The following is a 25409-nucleotide window of genomic DNA, read 5'->3' on the forward strand; positions in this document are numbered from 1 at the left end:
TGTCCAAAGATGCTCTTCATTCTCAGGCCCCAGAGCCTGTAGGGATGGGCGTTGGCAGTTGAATCTGAATAATGAATACATTGAATTTGGTTTTTGTTTATTTTTATTGTGTTAAATGTTTGGGCTGATATACAGCCTAAACAGTAAATGGAGGCATGGACATATACCATTTGTTTGCTGAGCACCATAATAATCAAAGTAGACCCTGTACACTAGGTGGCGGTAGAACACCAATAGGTGTAGTCTGACATAAAACTTTAAGGAAGAAGAAGGATAGAAGGGGGGGGGAGCTAGACAGCCTGCGGTGCCGCTTTGTGGACAACAACTCCCATTGTTGGGCGGAGAGAGACAAGTAATCTTGTTGGTATATCCATTATCTTCGTTTGAAAAGCGCATCTGTACATTGTATCGGATTAGTATGCGTTGAATACTGCATCAATCTCCCATCACTAGTTGGTTTGTCATTTTAGTAGGGACTTAGAAAGTAGCTATCGTACCGGGGTTCGTGTTAAGCATCGGAATTAACGGAGCCATGGCGAAAAGTCTGTCCCTTGTTACTGTCATTTTGTGTGGGACTCTGATCCCCTTCGTGACAGGTGAGTTTGGCAATCTTTACAACTTTATATCAGTCTGATATTTGTTTCCAGGAGCTAGGCTAGCTAACTAAGTGATATGACATCATCTTCCGTTTGCATTGCTCAATGTCTGAGGTGGGGCCGAGTGTGTCTGTCTTAATAACTAACACGCCGACTACATAAATTATGACTAGTTATGGCATGACTTTGCCTTTGGAAATGTTTGAACTAAAGTGCTTTTCAGACGTCCAGTGAAATATCGCCTAGTACCCCGCCAAGTGCAACACGGCTGGTGTCCCAAAAGGCGCTCCATGGTAAATCTGAGGTCTGCATTGGCCGTGCAGTATTTACGGTGATACGGCCTCTGCAGAAGTCAGGACATGCACGCTTCCTGTGCTTCCCTGGGCATGGCGGAGTTGTTGCCAAGGATGTGAGTTAGTTTTTATACAGGACCTCCAGCTATCACCTACCGTCAAAAACCAATCACGTCAATGCTCAGTCCTCCGCATTGTTACACGGAGGCTCCGCATTTTGCGTCACACCACCCATCTGGCGCCTCTGACCACATTTACAGATTGTTTTTATTTTTTATTTCACCTTTATTTAACCAGGTATGCCATTTATGTGTGTGTTGTGTATGTGTGTATGTGTATGTGTGTGTGTGTGTGTGTGTGTGTGTGTGTGTGTGTGTGTGATAATGACAATTACAACAATACTGAATGAACAATGAACACTTTTATTTTAACTTAATATAATACATAAATAAAATCAATTGAGTCTCAAATAAATAATGAAACATGTTCAATTTGGTTTAAATAATGCAAAAACAAAGTGTTGGAGAAGAAAGTAAAAGTGCAATATGTGCCATGTAAGAAAGCTAACGTTTCAGTTCCTTGCTCAGAACATGAGAACATATGAAAGCTGGTGGTTCCTTTTAACATGAGTCTTCAATATTTCCAGGTAAGAAGTTTTAGGTTGTAGTTATTATAGGACTATTTCTCTCTATACCATTTGTATTTCATATACCTTTGACTATTGGATGTTCTAATAGGCACTTTAGTATTGCCAGCCTAATCTCAGGAGTTGATAGGCTTGAAGTCATAAACAGTGCAATGCTTGAAGCATTGTGAAGAGCTCCTGGCAAAACGCATGAAAGTTCTGTTTGAATGAATGCTTACGAGCCTGCTGCTGCCTACCACCGCTCTGTCAGACTGCTCTATCAAATCATAGACTTAATTATAATATAATAACACACAGAAATGCGAGCCTTTGGTCATTAATATGGCCGAATCCAGAAACTATGATTTTGAAAACAAAACATTTATTATTTCAGTGAAATATGGAACCGTTCAGTATTTTATCTAACGGGTGGCATCCCTAAGTCTAAACATTGCTTTTACATCTTCAATGTTATGTCATAATTACGTAAAATTCTGGCAAATTAGTTCGCAACGCGCCTGGCGGCCCAAACTGTTGCATATACCTTGACTCTGCGTGCAATGAACACAACAGAAGTGACACAATTTCCCTAGTTTAATATTGCCTGCTAAAATGAATTTATTTTAACTAAATATGTAGGTTTAAAAAAATATACTTCTGTGTAGTGATTTTAAGAAAGGCACTGATGCTTATGGTTAGGTACATTGGTGCAACGATTGTGCTTTTTTTCACAAATGCGCTTTTGTTAAATCATCCCCCGTTTGGCGAAGTTGGCTGTCTTTGTTAGGAAGAAATAGTCTTCACACAGTTCGCAACGAGCCAGGCGGCCCAAACTGCTGCATATACCCTGACTCTGTTGTACAGAACACAAGAGAAGTGACACAATTTCCCTGGTTAAAAGAAATTCATGTTAGCAGGCAATATTAACTAAAATATGCACGTTTAAAAATATATACTTGTGTGTTTATTTTAAGAAAGGTGTTTATGGTTAGGTACACATTGGTGCAACGACTGCTTTTTTTGCGATTGGTAAATCACCTGTTTGGCGAAGTAAGCTGTGATTCAATGATAAATTAACAGGCACCGCATTGATTATATGCAACGCAGGACAAGCTAGATAAACTAGTAATATCATCGACCGTTAACTAGTGATTATGTTAAGATTGTTTTTTATAAGATACCTTAAATACTAGCTAGCACCTTACCGTGGCTCCTTGCTGCACTCTCATAACAGGTAGTCAGCCTGCCACGCTGTCTCCTCGTGGAGTACAATGTAATCGGCCATGATCGGTGTGGTTGACTTAAATACTTTTTTGCCCCACTGTATCTATGGTAGCCTAGATTTGTTCACAAACACTTCTTATGGTTGGTTGCCTGATGCAAGCAGCTGGTGTTTAGAAATGCTTTGGCTATAAAATATGCTGGCATTGTCAGAAATGCTACAAGAAGTTAGTGCATCTTTGGTTCTTAATGGGCAGAAGTTGGCACGTGAGAGCAATTTTTAAGTGATATATTTGATCAAAAGTGTTGCTCCTACAAACGTATTCAGTCTGAAAGGTGGCAGGTGTAATGGACACTCTTTAAGGTGTGGCCCTAGTCCTAAGGACTCTGTGGTCCCATTCCTATCTGACTCCTAGATATTGAGCCGGTCGGAAACACCCTCCCCCCCCTAATAGATAATTTTTTTAGACTACAGTACTGCCATCGTCACTTGTATAATTCTGGGGCTTTCAGAAGGAAGGGTTGAGTATTTCCATAATTTTTTTAAAAGCCACCCTGTTAAAAATCTGGTATGTGGTTCTCTATATCGCCCGGGCGGCTCATGACGAGAGGTGGGGGAGTGTGCTGTGTATCAACAAATTATGTTGATTTTGGGAAATTTCATCTATTTGTGTCATGACGGTAGGGAGATTTGAATTTAACATTTGAGCTTCAACCAATCCTTACTATAGTGACACCGACCGGCACGACTATAATATAGAAGATTCACAGTTGATATTTTAACCTGCGTTTCATGATCGCGTCTTGTGTGTATGGGCACAATCAACATGCAAGTGATGGCACACACACGTGCCCGGTATAAAAACAAACACAAATACAAAAAAATATAATATATATATAAGATCTTCCAATGTAGTCTGTAGATAATAAATCGCACAAGAAATATACATTTATAATTCCCTGAACCTGCCCGCCCCGTAAGGACCACAGGGGACTGTGGGTTATGAGTCATCCTGCGCATCACAATATTTTTATTTATTTAACCTTTTTAAGAAGAAAATCTTATTTATAATGACGGCCTACCGGGGAACAGTGGGTTAACTGGTCTGGGAACAGTGGGTTAACTGGTCTGGGAACAGTGGGTTAACTGGTCTGGGAACAGTGGGTTAACTGGTCTGGGAACAGTGGGTTAACTGGTCTGGGAACAGTGGGTTAACTGGTCTGGGAACAGTGGGTTAACTGGTCTGGGAACAGTGGGTTAACTGGTCTGGGAACAGTGGGTTAACTGGTCTGGGAACAGTGGGTTAACTGGTCTGGGAACAGTGGGTTAACTGGTCTGGGAACAGTGGGTTAACTGGTCTGGGAACAGTGGGTTAACTGCCTTGTTCAGGGGCAGAATGACAGATTTTTACTTTGTCAGCTCAGGGATTCGATATAGCAACCTTTTCGGTTACTGGCCCAACGCTCTAACCACTAGGCTGCCTGCCGCCTCTACACTCTAATCACTAGGCTTCCTACCGCCCCTACACTCTAACCACTAGGCTACAGGTGCTTCTACACCTGCATTGCTTGCTGTTTGGGGTTTTAGGCTGGGTTTCTGTACAGCACTTTGAGATATCAGCTGATGTACGAGGGGCTATATAAATACATTTGATTTGATTTTGATTTGCTACCTACCGCCTCTACACTCTAACCACGAGGCTACCTGCCACCCCTAGCTACATAATGTAACTCCTAGGGTGTGTTGGCAATTTGTTTTACTTGATCACATGTTTTACTTTTCTTTTTTTAAAACATTTTGTTGAGGTGATTCGTGTAGTAGTTTCCAGGCTATTTCTGCAACTGTAGGCAGGTTACTTAGTAAATATATCGGCATATTGTCGAAGACTGGTCCACTACTCACAAATACATAAGATCTGTATTATAAACAAAAACAATTCAACTGTAATATCATCTTTCCAAAATCTGATTTCATTATTGGTGGCCATATTGGATTATGTACCAAAAAATTATAATAGGGGTGCCATGCCCCAATTTTTTGGGACACCCTTTCTAATATCAATTAAAGCATCCCAAAGAGCATCTCTTTTTGATGGTAAGGGCCCTGGACTACATGTTCTGTCACTGTCAAACACGATTCAATGTAGAATTTGCTGAAGTATGATCTAGCTCACTAGCGAACTTGCTAATTATTATTCTTATTTTGCTATATCCACTGCCTGTCACCTGTTATTGGGTGACGAACAATATCTCCACTCACTCGCTGGTTGGAATGCATGCTACGTTAGCTTGTCACTAACTAGCTAAAAATAAGGAAAACATTTGTGCTTCTGTAACAGTATAACTTTAGACCGTCCCCTCGCCCATACCCGGGCGCGAACCAGGGACCCTTCTGCACACATTAACAACTGACACCCACGAAGCATCGTTACCCATCGCTCCACAAAAGCCATGGCCCTTGCAGAGCAAGGGGAACTACTACTTCAAGCTGCACCACCTCTAACTAAGCTAGCCGTTTCACATCCGTTACACTTCCATGTCCTATTTATATATATATACATACATACATTCATTGCTTTCACCCCATTCCTGGGTTGTGTAATGTTTAAATTATTACATTATTAAATCTGCGTATTGTGAGGACATTTAGTCATGAGAGTTACCCTTTTTTACAGCTGTCTTTACGCCCCGATTTCAGCTATTCTTCCTCATGACGTCACCGTGTCCTCTGGTGGCTGTATGAGCATCAACCTCCATTTTTAGCCTTCAGATCATCTCCAACTTTCTAAAAGTCAACTAATATCGAACTTGTCGATCCATCATCATCAGCCTGGGTTCCAGTCTATTTTGTGCCACTTTGCTATTCTTTGGCATGGCAAGGAGTGGAATGATAGCACAAATGTACCTGGCATCAGGCTACATTCACCCACACCAATAACTCTGTTATTCTATACGTGTCGATATTGTTGTTGCTGTTGTCTTTGCTGTGTGTCTTTTGAACACAACTCCTACCTATAATGTATTTCTCTTTTCTACCCAGCTGGAGAGGACTGTGAAGCCTACCTAAATGCCTTCAGCCATTACAAAGCCAAAATGGACTGCAGTACATTTCAGTGGTGCTGTGGAACGTGTGAAAATAGATACTGCTGCAGCAGCCCATCTCTCAGTCTGACTGAGTCTGAACAGGAAAACTGCATATACAGGTAGGAGGACAAAAACGATGTCCCAAATCAAATGGCACCCTATGCCCCATAGTGCACTACTTTTAACCAGAGCCCTATGTAGGAATCTGGTGCCATTTGGGACTTACTCAAGATAAAAACCACTGACCAGGTAGTTCAGTGTACTGGGTTTATGTGATTACTAACCTTGTCTGAGACCTGAAGAACATTGACAGTCTCTGTATTGCACTAAAGCTGAAACCCCCGAGCCACCAACACATTAGCATGGTTGTGTTTTGACATTCTGTTATGGTGTCAACCTCAACACCCACTCCTTTCCTCTTTCCAACCAAGCTGAGTTCAGATCAGTGCAACAATGAAACACCGCTTGCAGTAGATGTGGGCTCTTTCACAACCTCAGTAGAATAGAAACACAGGTCGACTAGACCACCCTCGTCAACACCGCAGATGAGTTAGGACCCTAGGACTGAACACCTCTCTCTGAGACTGGATCCTGGACTTCATGATGGGACGACCCAAGGTGGTGAGGGTAGGCAACATCACCTCTGCCACGCTGACCCTTAACACGGGGGCCCCACAGGTGTGTGTGCTTAGTCCCCTGCTGTACTCCCTGTTAATCCACGACTTAATCCACATCGACGAGGCTGCAGTGGTGAGGATCTAGAGCTTCCAAATACCTCGGTGTCCAAATCGCTAAGTAATTCAAATGGTCCACATACGCGCACTGTCGTGAGGAGGTTGAAAAGGTTTCAAATCCTCAAAGTTCTACAGCTGCACCATTGAGAGGATCTTGACTGGCTGCATCACCACTTGGTACGGCAACAGCGCCGTCCTCGATCGCATGGCACTACAGAGTATGGACTCTATGGCTTGTGTGGCTGTAGTCTTAACTATTTTCCAGCCCTTCATTTCACGCTGCCTAATAGAGATCCTGGATGGCAGAGAGCTCGGGCCCCAGTGGTGTACTGGGCTGTAGACTGTTCTCTCTGCTTTCACACGGCAGCCGGTACCAGAGCATCAAGTCTGACACCAACAGGCTCCTGAACTGCTTATATCCCCAAGTTGTAAGACTGTTAAATACAGTATATCACAAAAGTGAGTACACCCCTCACATTTTTGTAAATATTTGAGTATATCTTTTCATGTGACAACACTGAAGAAATGACACTTTGCTACAATGTAAAGTAGTGAGTGTACAGCTTGTATAACAGTGTAAATTTGCTGTCCCCTCAAAATAACTCAACACACAGCCATTAATGTCTAAACCGCTGGCAAAAAGAATGAGTACACCCTTAAGTGAAAATGTCGAAATTATGCCCAAAGTGTCAATTTAAAGGACTTTTTACTAACTCGGCTCCATCCTTCACTAAGGCAGATGGCTCATTCATAACAAAACCCTTTGATATTTGCCAACTTAGGCATGCCATGCAAACAACAAATGCTGAGCCTTGCATGTTCCTAGGCCGTCATTGTAAATATGAATTTGTTCTTAGCTTAACTGAGTTGCCTAGTTAAATAAAGGTAAAATACATACAACATTTTTTTTTAAAGCATAATGGACTAAATTATGATAGAAGAGCACTGTAGATATGAATTCTGCAAAGTTAGTGTGGAAAAGGTGAACAAATGATTGCTATCTATAAATAAATATCTATAAATAACAAACTACCTGGAAGCGACAACCTGGATTGCAAAATACTGAAGATGTGGCAAATAGGAGTCACAATCTAAGCCTGGAATATAGTGTGCCCTCAGGCCTGGAAGGAGGCAAAGGTCATTCCGCTGCCCAAGAGTAGCAAAGCACATTTGTAATGGTTCAAACAGCCGACCAATCGGCCTGTTAGCAAACATTTTTGAAAAAAATTGTGTCCGACCAAGTACAATGTCATGTTACAGAAAACAAACTTAAAAACAGACTTTCAGCATGCTCATAGGGAAGGGCAATCAACATTCTCAGCACTGACACAAATGACTGATGATTGGCTGAAAGAAAGTGATAAGATTGTGGGAGCTGTTTTGTTAGACTTCAGTGCCGCCTTGGACAGTTGCCTATCCAATAGAACAGATGGTTTTCTTTAATGGAAGCATCTCTAAATGCAAATTTGTTTGTGTTTTGTGGTGTACCGCAGGGCAGCAGGCTTGGACCATTTTGTTTATACAAATGATCTTCCACTGACCTTGAATAAAGCCTGTGTGTCCATGAATGCTGACGACTCAACAGTTGGCTGCAACAGTAAAATAAATAACTGACACCCATTAATATAGATTAGTCAGATTCAGAATGGGTAACTAGAAATAGGCTGGTGCTAAATATCTCAAACTAAAATCATAATTTTTGGGATCATAATCACTTGCTCAACACCTAAACCTCATCTGGATCTATTATTGAACAGTGTGGCTATTGAGCATGTTGAAGAGCCTAAACTGCTAGATAGCAAGCTAAAATATGACTTTTTCTCCTCAATCTACAAACCTAATAAAGCAAAAACATTTAATTTTTTGGGAAATGTATAAAAAAATAATCAACTGAAACATCACATTTACGTATTAAGGCCCTTCAGTCAGTACTTTTTTGTTGTTGAATTCCTGGTCATAGTGCTGGTGAGTTACCACCACTCTGATATCCAATAGTTCTACCCGGCTGTATGTATTAACACTTAAGATCATCTGGGCTAACAATGTAAGAAATAATAAAAAATAAAAAAAATACTATAAAAGTTTCCTAAGGGCTAGAAGCGAGGCAGCCCTCTGTCGGTGCCATTTTTCACTTCCCTTACCAAGGCCCTTCTTCCCCGATTGCTCAGTTTGGCCAGGCAGTCCGCTCTGGGAAGAGTCTTGGTGGTACCGAACTTCTTCCATTTAAGAATGATGGAGTGTTCTTGGGGACCTTCAATGCTGCAGAAATGTTTTGGTACCCTTCCCCAGATCTGTGTCTCTTCGGACAATTCCTTCGACCTCATGGCTTGTTTTTTTTCTCTGACATGCACTGTCAACTGTGGGACCTCATTTAGCCAGGTGTGTGCCTTTCCAAACATGTCCAATCAATTGAATTAACGACACGTGGACTCCAATCAAGTTCTAGAAACATCTCTAGGATGATCAATGGAAACAGGATGCACCTGAGCTCAATTTCGAGTCTCATAGTAAAAGGTCTGAAAATACTTATGTAAATAATAGGTTAACATTTCCAAAAACCTGTTTTTGTTTTGTCATTATGGGGTATTGTGTGTAGATTGAGGCTTTAAATAAAATAAAATAAAGATTTTAGAATAAGGCTGTAACGTAACAAAATGTGGAAAAGTGGTTTCCGAATGCTATGTATTTTTCACTGCCTGATGTTATGTCTCTCTCTGTTCCAGTGGCAATATGAGCACTTTGACCATCTTGTCATTCGTAGTGACAGCTTTCATCTTCACCATCAGTTTAATCTGTTGCTGTGTGTGTCCTTGCTGTTGCCTGTACAAAATGTGCCGGAAGCCCAGACGTAAGTCTCCTTGCACCGTCACAACATGAATACTGACATGTTAATAACTCCAAGACTGATTGACATGTAAAAATAAAGAAGTATATGCTTTAATTGTTTTTCTCCAGTGTGTGTGTCCTCTCCACGCCTCCTGTAGTATCTGTGTGTCCTCTCCACGCCTCCTGTAGTATCTGTGTGTCCTCTCCACGCCTCCTGTAGTATCTGTGTGTCCTCTCCACGCCTCCTGTAGTAGTCTGGGGGTCAGTTCTGACTGTAGTATCTGTGTGTAGTCTGGGGGTTAGTTCTGACTGTAGTATCTGTGTGTCCTCTCCACGCCTCCTGTAGTAGTCTGGGGGTCAGTTCTGACTGTAGTATCTGTGTGTCCTCTCCACGCCTCCTGTAGTATCTGTGTGTCCTCTCCATGCCTCCTGTAGTAGTCTGGGGGTCAGTTCTGACTGTAGTATCTGTGTGTCCTCTCCACGCCTCCTGTAGTAGTCTGGGGGTTAGTTCTGACTGTAGTATCTGTGTGTAGTCTGGGGGTTAGTTCAGACTGTAGTATCTGTGTGTAGTCTGGGGGTCAGTTCAGACTGTAGTATCTCTGACCCTGTGTTATAAGCACTTTGTGACTATATAAGCACATCTGCTGCTGTGAAAAGGGCTTCAATTAGATGTGATGATATAGGAAGTGGTTTGAACACTCCCACTTTGATCCCTGCCAGTAGGCTGTGCGTCCCAAATGTCAACCTATTCCTTTTGTAGTGCACTACCCTGATCAAAACTAGGGCACTACCCTGATCAAAACTAGGGCACTATATAGGGAATAGTGACATTTGGGACGGACAGGCCCAGCTTAGCTCTCCATGGAGTGGGTTGGGACATAAGGGTTGATTTTCAAACAACACCCAATTGTGTAAACCACTTCCTCCTTCCAATAGAACAGAAATCCACTGTCAGTAACCAAACCTGGAACAAAACAGCTCTTCCTCATTTTTGAGTTCTGGAAAAAACTCGATGTTGTTTTTTTTCCATTCCGAACTCTGTTTGCTCAACGATGCAAAAACACAGATTTATACACTTCCTAAACATTGCTGATTCATCCAACCGAATGATTCAACAAGACATCACCAGAATGTATTCATTTAACCTTTTATTTTGAAATGAAACACAAAGATTGGCGTAGGTACATTTGGAAACTGGCAGCATTGAGCAAGAGGGTAATGTTACCAGGTTGTTTGGCAACATTTTTTTTAAATAAATGAAACCCGCTCTATAAATGTGTGTAAGCCTGTGGCATTATGGCACAGATATCCTTCTGAAAACAGATGCTGTTCTGACGAGTTTCTCACCTCTCTTTGTGATCGCCAGGCTGTGTTGCTGCTGCCTACGTATTGCCCCTGTACACACACACACACACACACACACACACTCTCTCTCTCTCTCTACTGCTAGCTCCTGTCTCTTGAGTATGACATGTATCTGTCAGACAGCCCCTCTGCTTCCACCTACACTCTACGGTTAACACGGAGGTGTTCCAAACACACTGCGACTCTTCTCGTCCGCCTCCACCAGTGAACCATAAACAAAGGAGACGTGTCTTGAGGGCGAAGGTCTACGTAGTGGATTTAAACTAACGTCTCTAATAGCCTGCTTGGCTGAAACGTATTCCTAAAAGTTTTTTGTTTGAATATTTTCCCCTTTGCTCTCAACTACCCTGAGAGCAACCCAGGTGTTCCTTTTACAGGTACCCTATACAAGCCCGGCCCTACAGGGTACCCTATACAAGCCCGGCCCTACAGGGTACCCTGTACAAGCCCGGCCCTACAGGGTACCCTGTACAAGCCCGGCCCTACAGGGTACCCTGTACAAGCCCGGCCCTACAGGGTACCCTGTACAAGCCCGGCCCTACAGGGTACCCTGTACAAGCCCGGCCCTACAGGGTACCCTGTACAAGCCCGGCCCTACAGGGTACCCTGTACAAGCCCGGCCCTACAGGGTACCCTGTACAAGCCCGGCCCTACAGGGTACCCTGTACACGCCCGGCTCTACAGGGTACCCTATACAAGCCCTACAGGGTACCCTATACAAGCCCAGCCCCACAGGGTTGCCCAGCCCTACATGCATGCATGTATGTGATGTGTATGTGCTGTGGTGTATGATTGTAATGTCTGTCAGAATAGGGAACCGTGTGAGGTTTACTCATTGATAGGAATGTCTGTCGGAATAGGGAACCGTGTGAGGTTTACTCATTGCATTTCTATTTACCCCCCGGTGTATCTCTCCTCCCCAGCGGTGATAGCCACGACCGCCCACACAACGGTGGTGAATACTCACTACCCCCAGCAGCCCGTCCAGCCCTACCAGGGGGCCCCCCAGTACCCTGCCTACCAGACCGTGCCGGTCCAGCCTGGGTATGGGGTTCAGCCTCAACCCGGCTATGGAGGTGGCCAGCCCATACCCACAGCACCAGGCTACCAGGGACAGCCGTTCCAGCCAGGACCACCCCCTCCTTACCAAGAGACTGGTAAGTGTCAGGAGAGTCTGTCGTCAGGATCGTGTTTAGTGGGGCACACTGAAGCAAAACGTTTTACAACAGAAAATGGCATGTTATGACCATGATAGTATTAGATATATTACTTACTTAGTTGTGTAGTATTACTTAGTTGTGTGGTATTGTATTACTTAGTTGTGTAGTATTACTTAGTTGTGTAGTATTGTATTACTTAGTTGTGTAGTATTGTATTACTTAGTTGTGTAGTATTACTTAGCTGTGAGGTATTACTTAGTTGTGTAGTAATGTATTACTTAGTTGTGTGGTATTACTTAGTTGTGAGGTATTACTTAGTTGTGTAGTATTGTATTACTTGTGTAGTATTACTTAGGTGTGTGGTATTGTATTACTTAGTTGTGTAGTATTGTATTACTTAGTTGTGTGGTATTGTATTACTTAGTTGTGTAGTATTGTATTACTTAGTTGTGTGGTATTGTATTACTTAGTTGTGTGGTATTACTTAGTTGTGAGGTATTACTTAGTTGTGTAGTATTGTATTACTTGTGTAGTATTACTTAGGTGTGTGGTATTGTATTACTTAGGTGTGTGGTATTGTATTACTTAGTTGTGTGGTATTGTATTACTTAGTTGTGTGGTATTGTATTACTTAGTTGTGTGGTATTGTATTACTTAGTTGTGTGGTATTGTATTACTTAGTTGTGTGGTATTGTATTACTTAGTTGTGTGGTATTGTATTACTTAGTTGTGTGGTATTGTATTACTTAGTTGTGTAGTATTGTATTACTTAGTTGTGTAGTATTGTATTACTTAGTTGTGTAGTATTGTATTACTTAGTTGTGTAGTATTGTATTACTTAGTTGTGTGGTATTACTTAGTTGTGTAGTATTACTTAGTTGTGTAGTATTACTTAGTTGTGTAGTATTACTTAGTTGTGTAGTATTGTATTACTTAGTTGTGTAGTATTGTATTACTTAGTTGTGTGGTATTACTTAGTTGTGAGGTATTACTTAGTTGTGTGGTATTGTATTACTTAGTTGTGTAGTATTACTTAGTTGTGTGGTATTGTATTACTTAGTTGTGTAGTATTACTTAGTTGTGTAGTATTGTATTACTTAGTTGTGTGGTATTGTATTACTTAGTTGTGTAGTATTACTTAGTTGTGTGGTATTACTTAGTTGTGTGGTATTACTTAGTTGTGAGGTATTACTTAGTTGTGAGGTATTACTTAGTTGTGTAGTATTGTATTACTTAGTTGTGTAGTATTGTATTACTTAGTTGTGTAGTATTGTATTACTTAGTTGTGTGGTATTACTTAGTTGTGTGGTATTACTTAGTTGTGAGGTATTACTTAGTTGTGAGGTATTGTATTACTTAGTTGTGTAGTATTGTATTACTTAGTTGTGTAGTATTGTATTACTTAGTTGTGTAGTATTGTATTACTTAGTTGTGTAGTATTGTATTACTTAGTTGTGTGGTATTACTTAGTTGTGAGGTATTACTTAGTTGTGTAGTAATGTATTAGTTGTGTGGTATTACTTAGTTGTGAGGTATTACTTAGTTGTGTGGTATTACTTAGTTGTGAGGTATTACTTAGTTGTGTAGTAATGTATTACTTGTGTAGTATTACTTAGGTGTGTGGTATTGTATTACTTAGTTGTGTGGTATTGTATTACTTAGTTGTGTGGTATTGTATTACTTAGGTGTGTGGTATTGTATTACTTAGTTGTGTGGTATTGTATTACTTAGTTGTGTGGTATTGTATTACTTAGTTGTGTGGTATTGTATTACTTAGTTGTGTGGTATTGTATTACTTAGTTGTGTAGTATTGTATTACTTAGTTGTGTAGTATTGTATTACTTAGTTGTGTAGTATTGTATTACTTAGTTGTGTAGTATTGTATTACTTAGTTGTGTAGTATAGTATTACTTAGTTGTGTAGTATTGTATTACTTAGTTGTGTAGTATTGTATTGCTTAGTTGTGTAGTATTGCTTAGTTGTGTAGTATTACTTAGTTGTGTAGTATTGTATTACTTAGTTGTGTAGTAATGTATTAATTGTAGTTGAAAACAAACAGGAGGTGGAAAGTGAAGCTTATTTGTAAGTGAAAAGAGGAGGATCCCGACGGCAGGAACCGTCTGGTCTGTTCTCGGTGTCTCTGGTGTGGTGTGTTTAATGTCCTCTCTCTCTCTCTACCAGGTCCAGCCTATCCTCCTGCTATCCCAGTGTCTTATAGTCAGGCTGGGTTCAGTCCAGGACAGCTATCTTACCCCCTCCAGGCTCCAGCCCAGCCCAGCTACCCAGCCCAGCCTCAGCCAGCCTATCCCTGTGCACCTCCCGCCCAACCCGACTTCCTCTCTGCCCAGCCTGCTTACAACCCTGCCTTCATGGAGCCCCAGCCTCCCAAGACTGGCAACTGAAGCAGCTCCTCCCTTCCCATTCTCCATCCACCCGCTCTCATGGGAGACAGACAGACTGACGGACGGGTGGGATAGAAACAGACAGACAGACTGACTGACTGGTGGGATAGAAACAGACAGACAGACAGACAGACTGACTGACTGACTGGTGGGATAGAAACAGACAGACAGACTGACTGACTGACTGACTGGTGGAATAGAAACAGACAGACAGACAGACTGACTGACTGGTGGGATAGAAACTGACTGACTGACTGGAGGGAAAGAAACTGATTGATTGACTGACTGACTGGAGAGATAGAAACAGACAGACAGACTGACTGACTGACTGGTGGGATAGAGACTGACTGACTGACTGGTGGGATAGAAACAGACAGACTGACTGACTGACTGACTGACTGGAGGGAAAGAAACTGATTGACTGACTGACTGGAGAGATAGAAACAGACAGACAGACTGACTGACTGACTGGTGGGATAGAGACAGACAGACAGACTGACTGACTGACTGACTGGTGGGATAGAAACTGACTGACTGACTGACTGACTGGTGGGATAGAAACTGACTGACTGACTGACTGACTGGTGGGATAGAGACAGACTGACTGACTGGTGGGATAGAAACAGACAGACTGACTGGTGGGATAGAAGCAGACTGACTGACTGACTGGTGGGATAGAAACAGACAGACTGACTGAATGACTGGTGGGATAGAAACAGACAGACTGACTGGTGGGATAGAAACAGACACAGACTGACTGGTGCCATACATAGTCATGATCCGGTCAATTCCCTGCTGTTCTCACCTTATCAATATGACTCCAACCTGTTCTCACCTTATCAATATGACTCCAACCTGTTCTCACAGTGGGATTGAACTGAACAAAGTGTATCCCAAATGGCACCCTGTATGGTGCACTACCCTGGTCAAAAGTAGTGCACTGCATAGGGAATAAGGTGCAATTTGGGACTTATCCTGTGTGTTCACTTTGTTTTAGGGCCAGGAGTTTTTCTGGTTGCCTCGTAACCTGGCCAGGAGTCTTTGGTCCAGGGTATGTTTAGGACCTGGTCAAGCCTTGGGTTTCATCACAAATGTTACTTTATTCCCTATATAGGGCACTACTTTTAACCAGGGCCAATGGATGTGGTCTAAAGTGGTGCACTATATAGGGAATATGGTGCCATTTGGGAATAACTCTGGGCCCCTATGTTAAAGGTAATGTCTCATGTTGTTGGTGTTCTTGTTAGAGTATGTTCATTACAAACCACACGGAAGAAAACTACCTTGGTTTCTGTTGCAAAGCGTTTTTTTCAGATGAACACAACCCAGGATAAAATTAAACCTCTGTTGCAAAGCGTTTTTTCTGATGAACACAACCCAGGATAAAATTAAACCTCTGTTGCAAAGCGTTTTTTCTGATGAACACAACCCAGGATAAAATTAAACCTCTGTAATTTCCATTAAGTTACTTTTCTTTTTACCAGTGCTTTATTTACCAGAGTAATCATGTTAACTGTTTCACAGGCCGTTGTTGCTTATGTTTGTAACCTGATGGTGAAAGCACAGCGGTCCCCATCTGCTACCAGTCTTTAGTGGGCAAAACACCGGTGTTGTCAGATAAACAGAAAGTCATATTCAGATTTTTTTTTTTTTAAACAACAGATTTTGTACTTGTCGCTGACAGCCAGAAATGACATGTCTGAATACGACGTAAATGTGGTTTAGTGGAAAAACTTTATATTAAAACGTTTCCTATCAAGTTCACAAAGTGGCTAAAGAAACTGAATGCAAGAAACCGTTGCCTTTTTTTACCACAGGTTCTTCACCAAATATGAGAATTGTTTTCATTTTTTAATTAAACGATCAGTCTTTTCTTTCTCTCTTATCGCTCGTTTCCATGTCGGTTGTATTTGGACGTTAAATCAGTGTTGACCGTTATGGCTGTGTCCCTAAAGGGCACCGTAATCCCTACAAAGGGCACCGTAATCCCTACAAAGGGCACCGTAATCCCTACAAAGGGCACCGTAATCCCTACAAAGGGCACCGTAATCCCTACAAAGGGCACCGTAATCCCTACAAAGGGCACCGTAATCCCTACAAAGGGCACCGTAATCCCTACAAAGGGCACCGTAATCCCTACAAAGGGCACCGTAATCCCTACAAAGGGCACCGTAATCCCTACAAAGGGCACCGTAATCCCTACAAAGGGCACCGTAATCCCTACAAAGGGCACCGTAATCCCTACAAAGGGCACCGTAATCCCTACAAAGGGCACCGTAATCCCTACAAAGGGCACCGTAATCCCTACAAAGGGCACCGTTATCCCTGCAAAGGGCACCGTGTCGGGAGTGGCATTCTTTACTTAACCAGGAAAGTCCCATTTCAGGCAGTCTCCCCCCCCCTCCCAAGAAGGCAGCAGTAGTCAGGATGAAGGCATCAACGAACTTTGTTAAATCTTCACAATAAACAACCAATATGTTCACTGAAATGTTTCAGTATAGGGTGTAGTATTAGGGTAACGTTTGACACCGTTTTTAGGAATGTTAAACGTCCACTATGATCTGCCTTGTGGCTAACACTTCACACCCAGAGTCATAACACGTTGTGACATTTGTCATAACCATGTCATAACCATGTCATAACCATGTCATAACCTGTCATAACGGTTGACATGACTTGACATAACCTGTCATAACGGTTGACATGACTTGACATAACCATGTCATAACCATGTCATAACCTGTCATAACGGTTGACATGACTTGACATAACCTGTCATAACAGTTGACATGACTTGACATAACCTGTCATAACAGTTGACATGACTTGACATAACCCGTCATAACCTGACATGACTTGTCATAACCATGTCATAACAGTTGACATGACCAGTCATAACCATGTCATAACCTGTCATAACGGTTGACATAACCTGTCATAACCATGTCATAACGGTTGACATGACTTGACATAACCTGTCATAACAGTTGACATGACTTGACATAACCTGTCATAACCTGTCATAACAGTTGACATGACTTGACATAACCTGTCATAACAGTTGACATGACTTGACATAACCCGTCATAACCTGTCATAACAGTTGACATGACTTGTCATAACCATGTCATAACAGTTGACATGACCTGTCATAACCATGTCATAACATGGTTAATTATGGCTAACCCCCTATATGTGACTGATGACTGGGATAAATGCAGGAGCAGGACTAGACCCCCTCTATGTGACTGATGACTGGGATGAATGCAGGAGCAGGACAAGACCCCCTCTATGTGACTGATGACTGCAGGAGCAGGACAAGACCCCCTCTATGTGACTGATGACTGCAGGAGCAGGACAAGACCCCCTATATGTGACTGAACCATGTCATAACATGGGTAATGCAGGAGCAGGACAAGACCCCCTCTATGTGACTGATGACTGGGATGAATGCAGGAGCAGGACAACACCCCCTCTATGTGACTGATGACTGCAGGAGCAGGACAAGACCCCCTCTATGTGACTGATGACTGCAGGAGCAGGACAAGACCCCCTATATGTGACTGATGACTGGGATAAATGCAGGAGCAGGACTAGACCCCCTCTATGTGACTGATGACTGGGATGAATGCAGGAGCAGGACAAGACCCCCTCTATGTGACTGATGACTGCAGGAGCAGGACAAGACCCCCTCTATGTGACTGATGACTGCAGGAGCAGGACAAGACCCCCTATATGTGACTGATGACTGGGATAAATGCAGGAGCAGGACTAGACCCCCTCTATGTGACTGATGACTGGGATGAATGCAGGAGCAGGACAACACCCCCTCTATGTGACTGATGACTGCAGGGGCAGGACAAGACCCCCTATATGTGACTGATGACTGGGATAAATGCAGGAGCAGGACTAGACCCCCTCTATGTGACTGATGACTGGGATGAATGCAGGAGCAGGACAAGACCCCCTCTATGTGACTGATGACTGCAGGAGCAGGACAAGACCCCCTCTATGTGACTGATGACTGCAGGAGCAGGACAAGACCCCCTATATGTGACTGATGACTGGGATAAATGCAGGAGCAGGACTAGACCCCCTCTATGTGACTGATGACTGGGATGAATGCAGGAGCAGGACAACACCCCCTCTATGTGACTGATGACTGCAGGAGCAGGACTAGACCCCCTCTATGTGACTGATGACTGGGATGAATGCAGGAGCAGGACAAGACCCCCTCTATGTGACTGATGACTGCAGGAGCAGGACAAGACCCCCTCTATGTGACTGATGACTGCAGGAGCAGGACAAGACCCCCTATATGTGACAGATGACTGCAGGAGCAGGACAAGACCCCCTCTATGTGACTGATGACTGCAGGAGCAGGACAAGACCCCCTATATGTGACAGATGACTGCAGGAGCAGGACAAGACCCCCTATATGTGACAGATGACTGCAGGAGCAGGACAAGACCCCCTCTATGTGACAGATGACTGCAGGAGCAGGACAAGACCACCTATATGTGACAGATGACTGCAGGAGCAGGACAAGACCCCCTCTATGTGACAGATGACTGACATAAGGTCATGTAGCTGATAGGCCCATCTGGCTGATATGATGATGATGGTCGTAATGCTTCATGCCAGTGTCGTAAGTTATTTAAAATATTAAAAAACATGACATTAAAGGAATTCATTACTACAACAACAAAAGATTTAAGAAACAAACTTTCAAATGAAATAACTTTATCAGGAAAAAAAAAAGAATTTTGAATCAATGAGTGTTTTTTAACACTACTATGTAGGTGTTATAACCAGCCATAAAATAACACAATATGTCACAACGGGTCTAAATATGTCCTTGACAGTGTTATGAACATGTTATGACCGCTGTTATGAACGTGTTATGACCGCTGTTATGAACATGTTATGACCGCTGTTATGAACATGTTATGACCGCTGTTATGAACATGTTATGACCGCTGTTATGAACATGTTATGACCGCTGTTATGAACATGTTATGACCGCTGTTATGAACATGTTATGACCGCTGTTATGAACATGTTATGACCGCTGTTATGAACATGTTATGACAGCTGTTATGAACATGTTATGACAGCTGTTATGAACATGTTATGACATGGTCATGACGTATTATGACACTGGGTGTCAAGTGAAGAGCCAGCGCCTTGTGTTTCCACTGATGCTGTGAGGTCATTCGACAGCTTTCTGCTCCAAGCCTTTACAGCTGAACCGAGCTGAATGACATGCCTTCAAATCTATTTCTATAATGGACCTCTTCTCTTCTGCTTCTTTCTCTGTGTAGCCGCAGTCAATTTTCATGTCCCAAATGGAAACCTATTCCCTATATAGTGCACTACTTTTGACCAGGGTCCTAGTAGTGCTCTAAATGGGGAATAGGGTGCCAGTGACAAGTCAGGGGTTCTGTCCAGGAAGGAACAGTCAGATAGTGACAAGTCAGGGGTTCTGTCCAGGAAGGAACAGTCAGATAGTGACAAGTCAGGGGTTCTGTCCAGGAAGGAACAGTCAGATAGGGACAAGTCAGGGGTTCTGTCCAGGAAGGAACAGTCAGATAGGGACAAGTCGGGGGTTCTGTCCAGGAAGGAACAGTCAGATAGGGACAAGTCAGGGGTTCTGTCCAGGAAGGAACAGTCAGATAGGGACAAGTCAGGGGTTCTGTCCAGAAGGAACAGTCAGATAGGGACAAGTCAGGGGATCTGTCCAGGAAGGAACAGTCAGATAGGGACAAGTCAGAGGTTCTGTCCAGGAAGGAACAGTCAGATAGGGACAAGTCAGGGGTTCTGTCCAGGAAGGAACAGTCCGATAGGGACAAGTCGGGTTCTGTCCAGGAAGGAACAGTCAGATAGGGACAAGTCAGGGGTTCTGTCCAGGAAGGAACAGTCAGATAGGGACAAGTCAGGGGTTCTGTCCAGGAAGGAACAGTCAGATAGGGACAAGTCAGGGGTTCTGTCCAGGAAGGAACAGTCAGATAGGGACAAGTCAGGGGTTCTGTCCAGGAAGGAACAGTCAGATAGGGACAAGTCAGGGGTTCTGTCCAGGAAGGAAAGTTGAATAGAAATATGGTGTATAGAACAGACATGTTGAGGAAATAATCATGTCATCTCCAATTGATTGCATTTCTATCTGCATGTATGTATGTTGCACTTTTTTGAACACAACCTTCTTGTTGTTGGAACTTGTTGCCCAGGGCTGTTTTTGGCTGCATGTTAAATGGACCCTATTCCTATGGAGTGGTAATAGTCCAGTACTGTCCTCTGGTTAAATGTAGTAGCATTATGCAGGGAAGGGTTTACCTATCTCGGGCCTCTGGTTAAATGTAGTAGCATTATGCAGGGAAGGGTTTACCTATCTCGGGCCTCTGGTTAAATGTAGTAGCATTATGCAGGGAAGGGTTTACCTATCTCGGGCCTTGTTTAGTTTTTTTCCCTGACACCACACAGCTGATTTCAGAGCTTGATGATTTAGTTGATTCTTTGAATCAGCTGTGTGCGTGTCAGGGCAGAACTAAAAGGTGCACCTCTTGGGGTCTCCAGGACCAAGTTTGGCAAAAACCCTGCTGTTGGGAATAAGGTGCCGTTTGGCTTGTAGCCTTTGTCTGTACACGTGACTTCAGGGTGTGAGCACCTTGTCAGCCATATTACATTTTGTGTCTGCTTGTTTGACTATGAAATGAGTACATGCCTACTGTATGTAGTTGAAAAGTTATTTTTTATCAGGAATAAATACCAGTCTGTTCTAATGGCAAATACATACACTTCCCCCCCCCCCCCCCCCCCCTTTATGTAGCCTGGTCCTAGATCTGTTGGTGCTCTTGTCAACTCGGTCTCATTGTCAAGCCAATGGCAAGACAAGGAGTTGGCATGATGGCACGAACAGACTGGCATTCAGACTAGTATAATGATGGTTGTTTTGTTAGAATATATTGATGTTAATGTGAGAATGTAATTTAATGGGTTGGACACATTCAAGGAAAAACTCACTGAGAGAAATGTAATCATAGGGAAACAACTGTTGAAAAATCACTTCTTTTTTACAGAATGTTCCAACATCCAAGAAAGGTTTTCCTTTGTCAACATTCACAGAAAGTATGAAAAGAGATGATTCCCAAATGGGAACCTATTCCTCATTTAGGACGTCTTTGACCAGGGCTCTTTAGTGCCCTAAATATATGAATATGTTGAAATTTGGAACACAAACATTAGCTGTACATATAGTATAACCCCTGACCCCAACTCTCCTACCATACGACCCCTGACCCCAACTCTCCTACCATACGACCCCTGACCCCAACTTTCCTACCGTATGACCCCTGACCAACTCTCCTGACGTACGACCCCTGACCCCAACTCTCCTGGCGTACGACCCCTGACCCCAACTCTCCTGACGTACGACCCCTGACCCCAACTCTCCTGACGTACGACCCCTGACCCCAACTCTCCTGACGTACGACCCCCTGACCCCAACTCTCCTGACGTACGACCCCTGACCCCAACTCTCCTGACGTTCAGTAAATTCTGAAAGTATCCAGACCCCTTGACTTCATCCACATTTTGTTACAGCCGCATTCTAAAATAAAATAAAGAAATCATTTTCCTCATCAATACCCCATAATGACAAAGCAAAAACGGATGTATGTATTTTTTTGCAAATGTATTATATATAAAAAACTGATATCATATTTACATAAGTATTCAGAGCCTTTACTTTGTTAAAGCAGTGTTTACAGCCGAGTCTTCTTGGGTTTGACGCTACCAGCTTGGCACACCTGTATTTGGGGAGTTTCTCCCATTCTTCTCTGCAGATCCTCTCATGCTCTGTCAGGTTGGATGGGGAGCGTCACTGCACAGCTATGTTCAGATCTCTCCAGAGATGTTCGATCGGGTTCAAGACCGGGCTCTGACTGGGCCACTCAAGGACATTCAGAGAGCCACTCCTACATTGTCTTGGCTACTCTCCTAGTTCCTGCCGCTGGAAAAAAAACAACAAAGCATGATGCTGCCACCACCATGCTTCACCGTAGGGATGGTGCCAGGTTTCCTCCAGACGTGACGCTTGGCATTCAGGCCAAAGAGTTAAGTCTTGGTTTCATCAGACCAGAGAATCTTGTTTCTCATGGTCAGAGTCCTTTCGGTGCCTTTTGGCAAGTGGGCTGTCATGTGCCTTTTACTAAGGAGTGGCTTCTGTCTGGCCACTCTACCATAAAGGCCTGATTGGTGGAGTGCTGCAGAGATGGTTGTCCTTCTGGAAGGTTCTCCCATCTCCACAGAGGAGCTCTGTCAGTGACCATCTTGGTCACCTCCCTGACCAAGGACCTTCTCCGCCGATTGCTCAGCTTGGCCGAGTCTTGAACCATGGCTGGTAACCAGTATGCCCAAACCATGACTGACCTCTTCAGCAAATGGGCGATTGCTGAACCCTTGGAGTACAAATCGGGAACTGAGATCGCTTCAATAGTGACCAACAAACTTCTTGATTTTGGACAACGTCACTGACCGGGGAGATGAGTTTGCAAACAATGTACGTAGTCTTACTGACACTGATGTCAAACATTGGTCATAAAAACACTTTTTCAAATCATAACCATGCAAGTCTGTCACTTACTTTTCAGCTCAACAGATCCATATTTATATACACAAGGTTTGCCCAGCTGGAAACAGAAACTGAGCTAGTAGCAGAAATGGAGACCAAAGATGTGAATAAACAAATATATTAGAAGTGTAGTAATGTCTGTAATGCAAACATCTCTCGTACACCACTGTAACATGTTCTCTCAATGAGTGAAAACACTTCCTGTGTATGCATTCGTATCCTGGTTACCCAGTTGGACCAACAGCGGACATGTCCTGGTTACCCAGTTGGACCAACAGCGGACATGTCCTGGTTACCCAGTTGGACCAACAGCGGACATGTCCATGAAGGTGCCCTGTCTTGTTACCTTTTGTCATTTATTTGTGAAGGTACTTAAATCCTTATCAATTTATCAACCCAAACAGGATGTTCAGAGAGACAGTTAATCTCCCTTGCTGTGTGAGCTGATTCTGAGAACTATCCTTTAGGTGCGTGTCCACGTAATGATATACAGTGGGGAGAACAAGTATTTGATACACTGACGATTTTGCAGGTTTTCCTACTTACAAAGCATGTAGAGGTCTGTCATTTTTATCATAGGTACACTTCAACTGTGAGAGACGGAATCTAAAACAAAAATCACATTGTATGATTTTTAAGTAATTAATTTGTATTATACCTACACCAGCAGGTATATCTCACTGGTCACCATAGCATCACCCACCCGTAGCACGTGCTCCAGCAGGTATATCTCACTGGTCACCATAACATCACCCACCTGTAGCACGTGCTCCAGCAGGTATATCTCACTGGTCACCATGGCATCACCCACACGTAGCACGTGCTCCAGCAGGTATATCTCACTGGTCACCATAGCATCACCCACCCGTAGCACGTGCTCCAGCAGGTATATCTCACTGGTCACCATAGCATCACCCACCCGTAGCACGTGCTCCAGCAGGTATATCTCACTGGTCACCCCCAAAGCCAATTGCTCCTTTGGTCGTCTTTCCTTCCAGTTCTCTGCTGCCAATGACTGGAACGAACTGCAAAAATCTCTGAAGCTGGAGACTCATATCTCCCTCACTAGCTTGAAGCACCAGCTGTCAGAGCAGCTTACTGAACATAGATGGGCTATCTACCTCATCCCCATACTGTATTTATTTATTTATCTCGCTCCTTTGCACCCCAGTATCTCTACTTGCACATTCATCTTCTGCCGATCTACCATTCCAGTGTTTAATTGCTATATTGTAATTACTTCACCTCCATGGCCTATTTATTTCCTTAACTTACCTCATTTGCATTCACTGTATATAGATGTTTTGTTTTCTTTTGTTCTACTGTATTATTGACTGTATGTTTTGTTTATTCCATGTGTAACTCTGGTCAAGATAAAGTATAGCAGTGTGACACAAACAGCAGTTACATGGAATAAACAAAACATAGTCAATAATACAATAGAAAAATCTATATACAGTGTGTGCAAATGTAGTGAGATTAGGGAGGTAAATGAAGGTGAAATAAAATAAATCAAAGGCAATATATAGGCCATAGTGGCGAAATAATTACAATTTAGCAATTTAACACGAGTGATAGATGTGCAGAAGATGCATGTGCAAGTAGGCCAACATTCCATGAGACTTTTGGGAAACAAAACCTGCCGGGCTTGACATTAATAACCTGTTTATCCACGTGTCCTTCAGACAAGGAGGTGACTGAACATGTTGTTTGGTGAAAGAAAATACTGTACAAAATACAATGCATTATTATTCCCTTACCATTATTACAGAGAATCAGACATGATGCTAAGACCTACTGACAATGCATTATTATTCCCTTACCATTATTACAGAGAATCAGACATGATGCTAAGACCTACTGACAATGCATTATTATTCCCTTACCATTATTATCAGAGGAAACTCCAGAAAGTTGAGTGAAGTTGAATCTCGTGCCTCTCTGCGCACGCTAAAAAGTCTTCTGGATGCAGCTTACAGGGAACATGTTCTGTGTGTTGCAGGTTCGGAACTAAGATGTTCAACTCCATCATATTGTTGCGGATGTATTAGAGATGTTCAACTCCATCATACTGTTGCGGATGTATTAGAGATGTTCAACTCCATCATACTGTTGCGGATGTATTAGAGATGCTCAACTCCATCATATTGTTTCTGATGTATTAGAGATGTTCAACTCCATCATATTGTTGCGGATGTATTAGAGATGTTCAACTCCATATTATTGCGGATGTATTAGAGATGTTCAACTCCATATTGTTGTGGATGTATTAGAGATGTTCAACTCCATCGTATTGTTGTGGATGTATTAGAGATGTTCAACTCCATCGTATTGTTGCGGATGTATTAGAGATGTTCAACTCCATCGTATTGTTGCGGATGTATTAGAGATGTTCAACTCCATCGTATTGTTGCGGATGTATTAGAGATGTTCAACTCCATCGTATTGTTGCGGATGTATTAGAGATGTTCAAC

General features: G+C 42.9%; 1 protein-coding gene across 2 annotated transcripts; it reads left to right on the forward strand.

Annotated features, from left to right (window-relative positions):
* The first annotated feature begins 259 nt into the window (after positions 1-259).
* Positions 260-16191, forward strand: LOC109880441 (protein shisa-4). Of its 2 annotated transcripts, none has more exons than XM_020472644.2 (5): positions 260-596; positions 5776-5938; positions 9277-9401; positions 11668-11901; positions 14086-16191. In XM_020472644.2, exons 1-5 carry the CDS (start codon positions 533-535, stop codon positions 14304-14306), a joined length of 807 nt encoding a protein of 268 aa, XP_020328233.2. In that variant the 5' UTR covers positions 260-532; the 3' UTR covers positions 14307-16191. The 2 variants fall into 2 exon arrangements, with proteins under 2 accessions (XP_020328233.2, XP_020328234.2); XM_020472645.2 differs by having other exon boundaries at positions 269-596; positions 9340-9401.
* The last annotated feature ends 9218 nt before the right edge of the window (positions 16192-25409 follow it).

Source organism: Oncorhynchus kisutch, linkage group LG1 (genome assembly GCF_002021735.2).
Source record: "Oncorhynchus kisutch isolate 150728-3 linkage group LG1, Okis_V2, whole genome shotgun sequence".
NCBI lineage: Eukaryota > Metazoa > Chordata > Actinopteri > Salmoniformes > Salmonidae > Oncorhynchus > Oncorhynchus kisutch.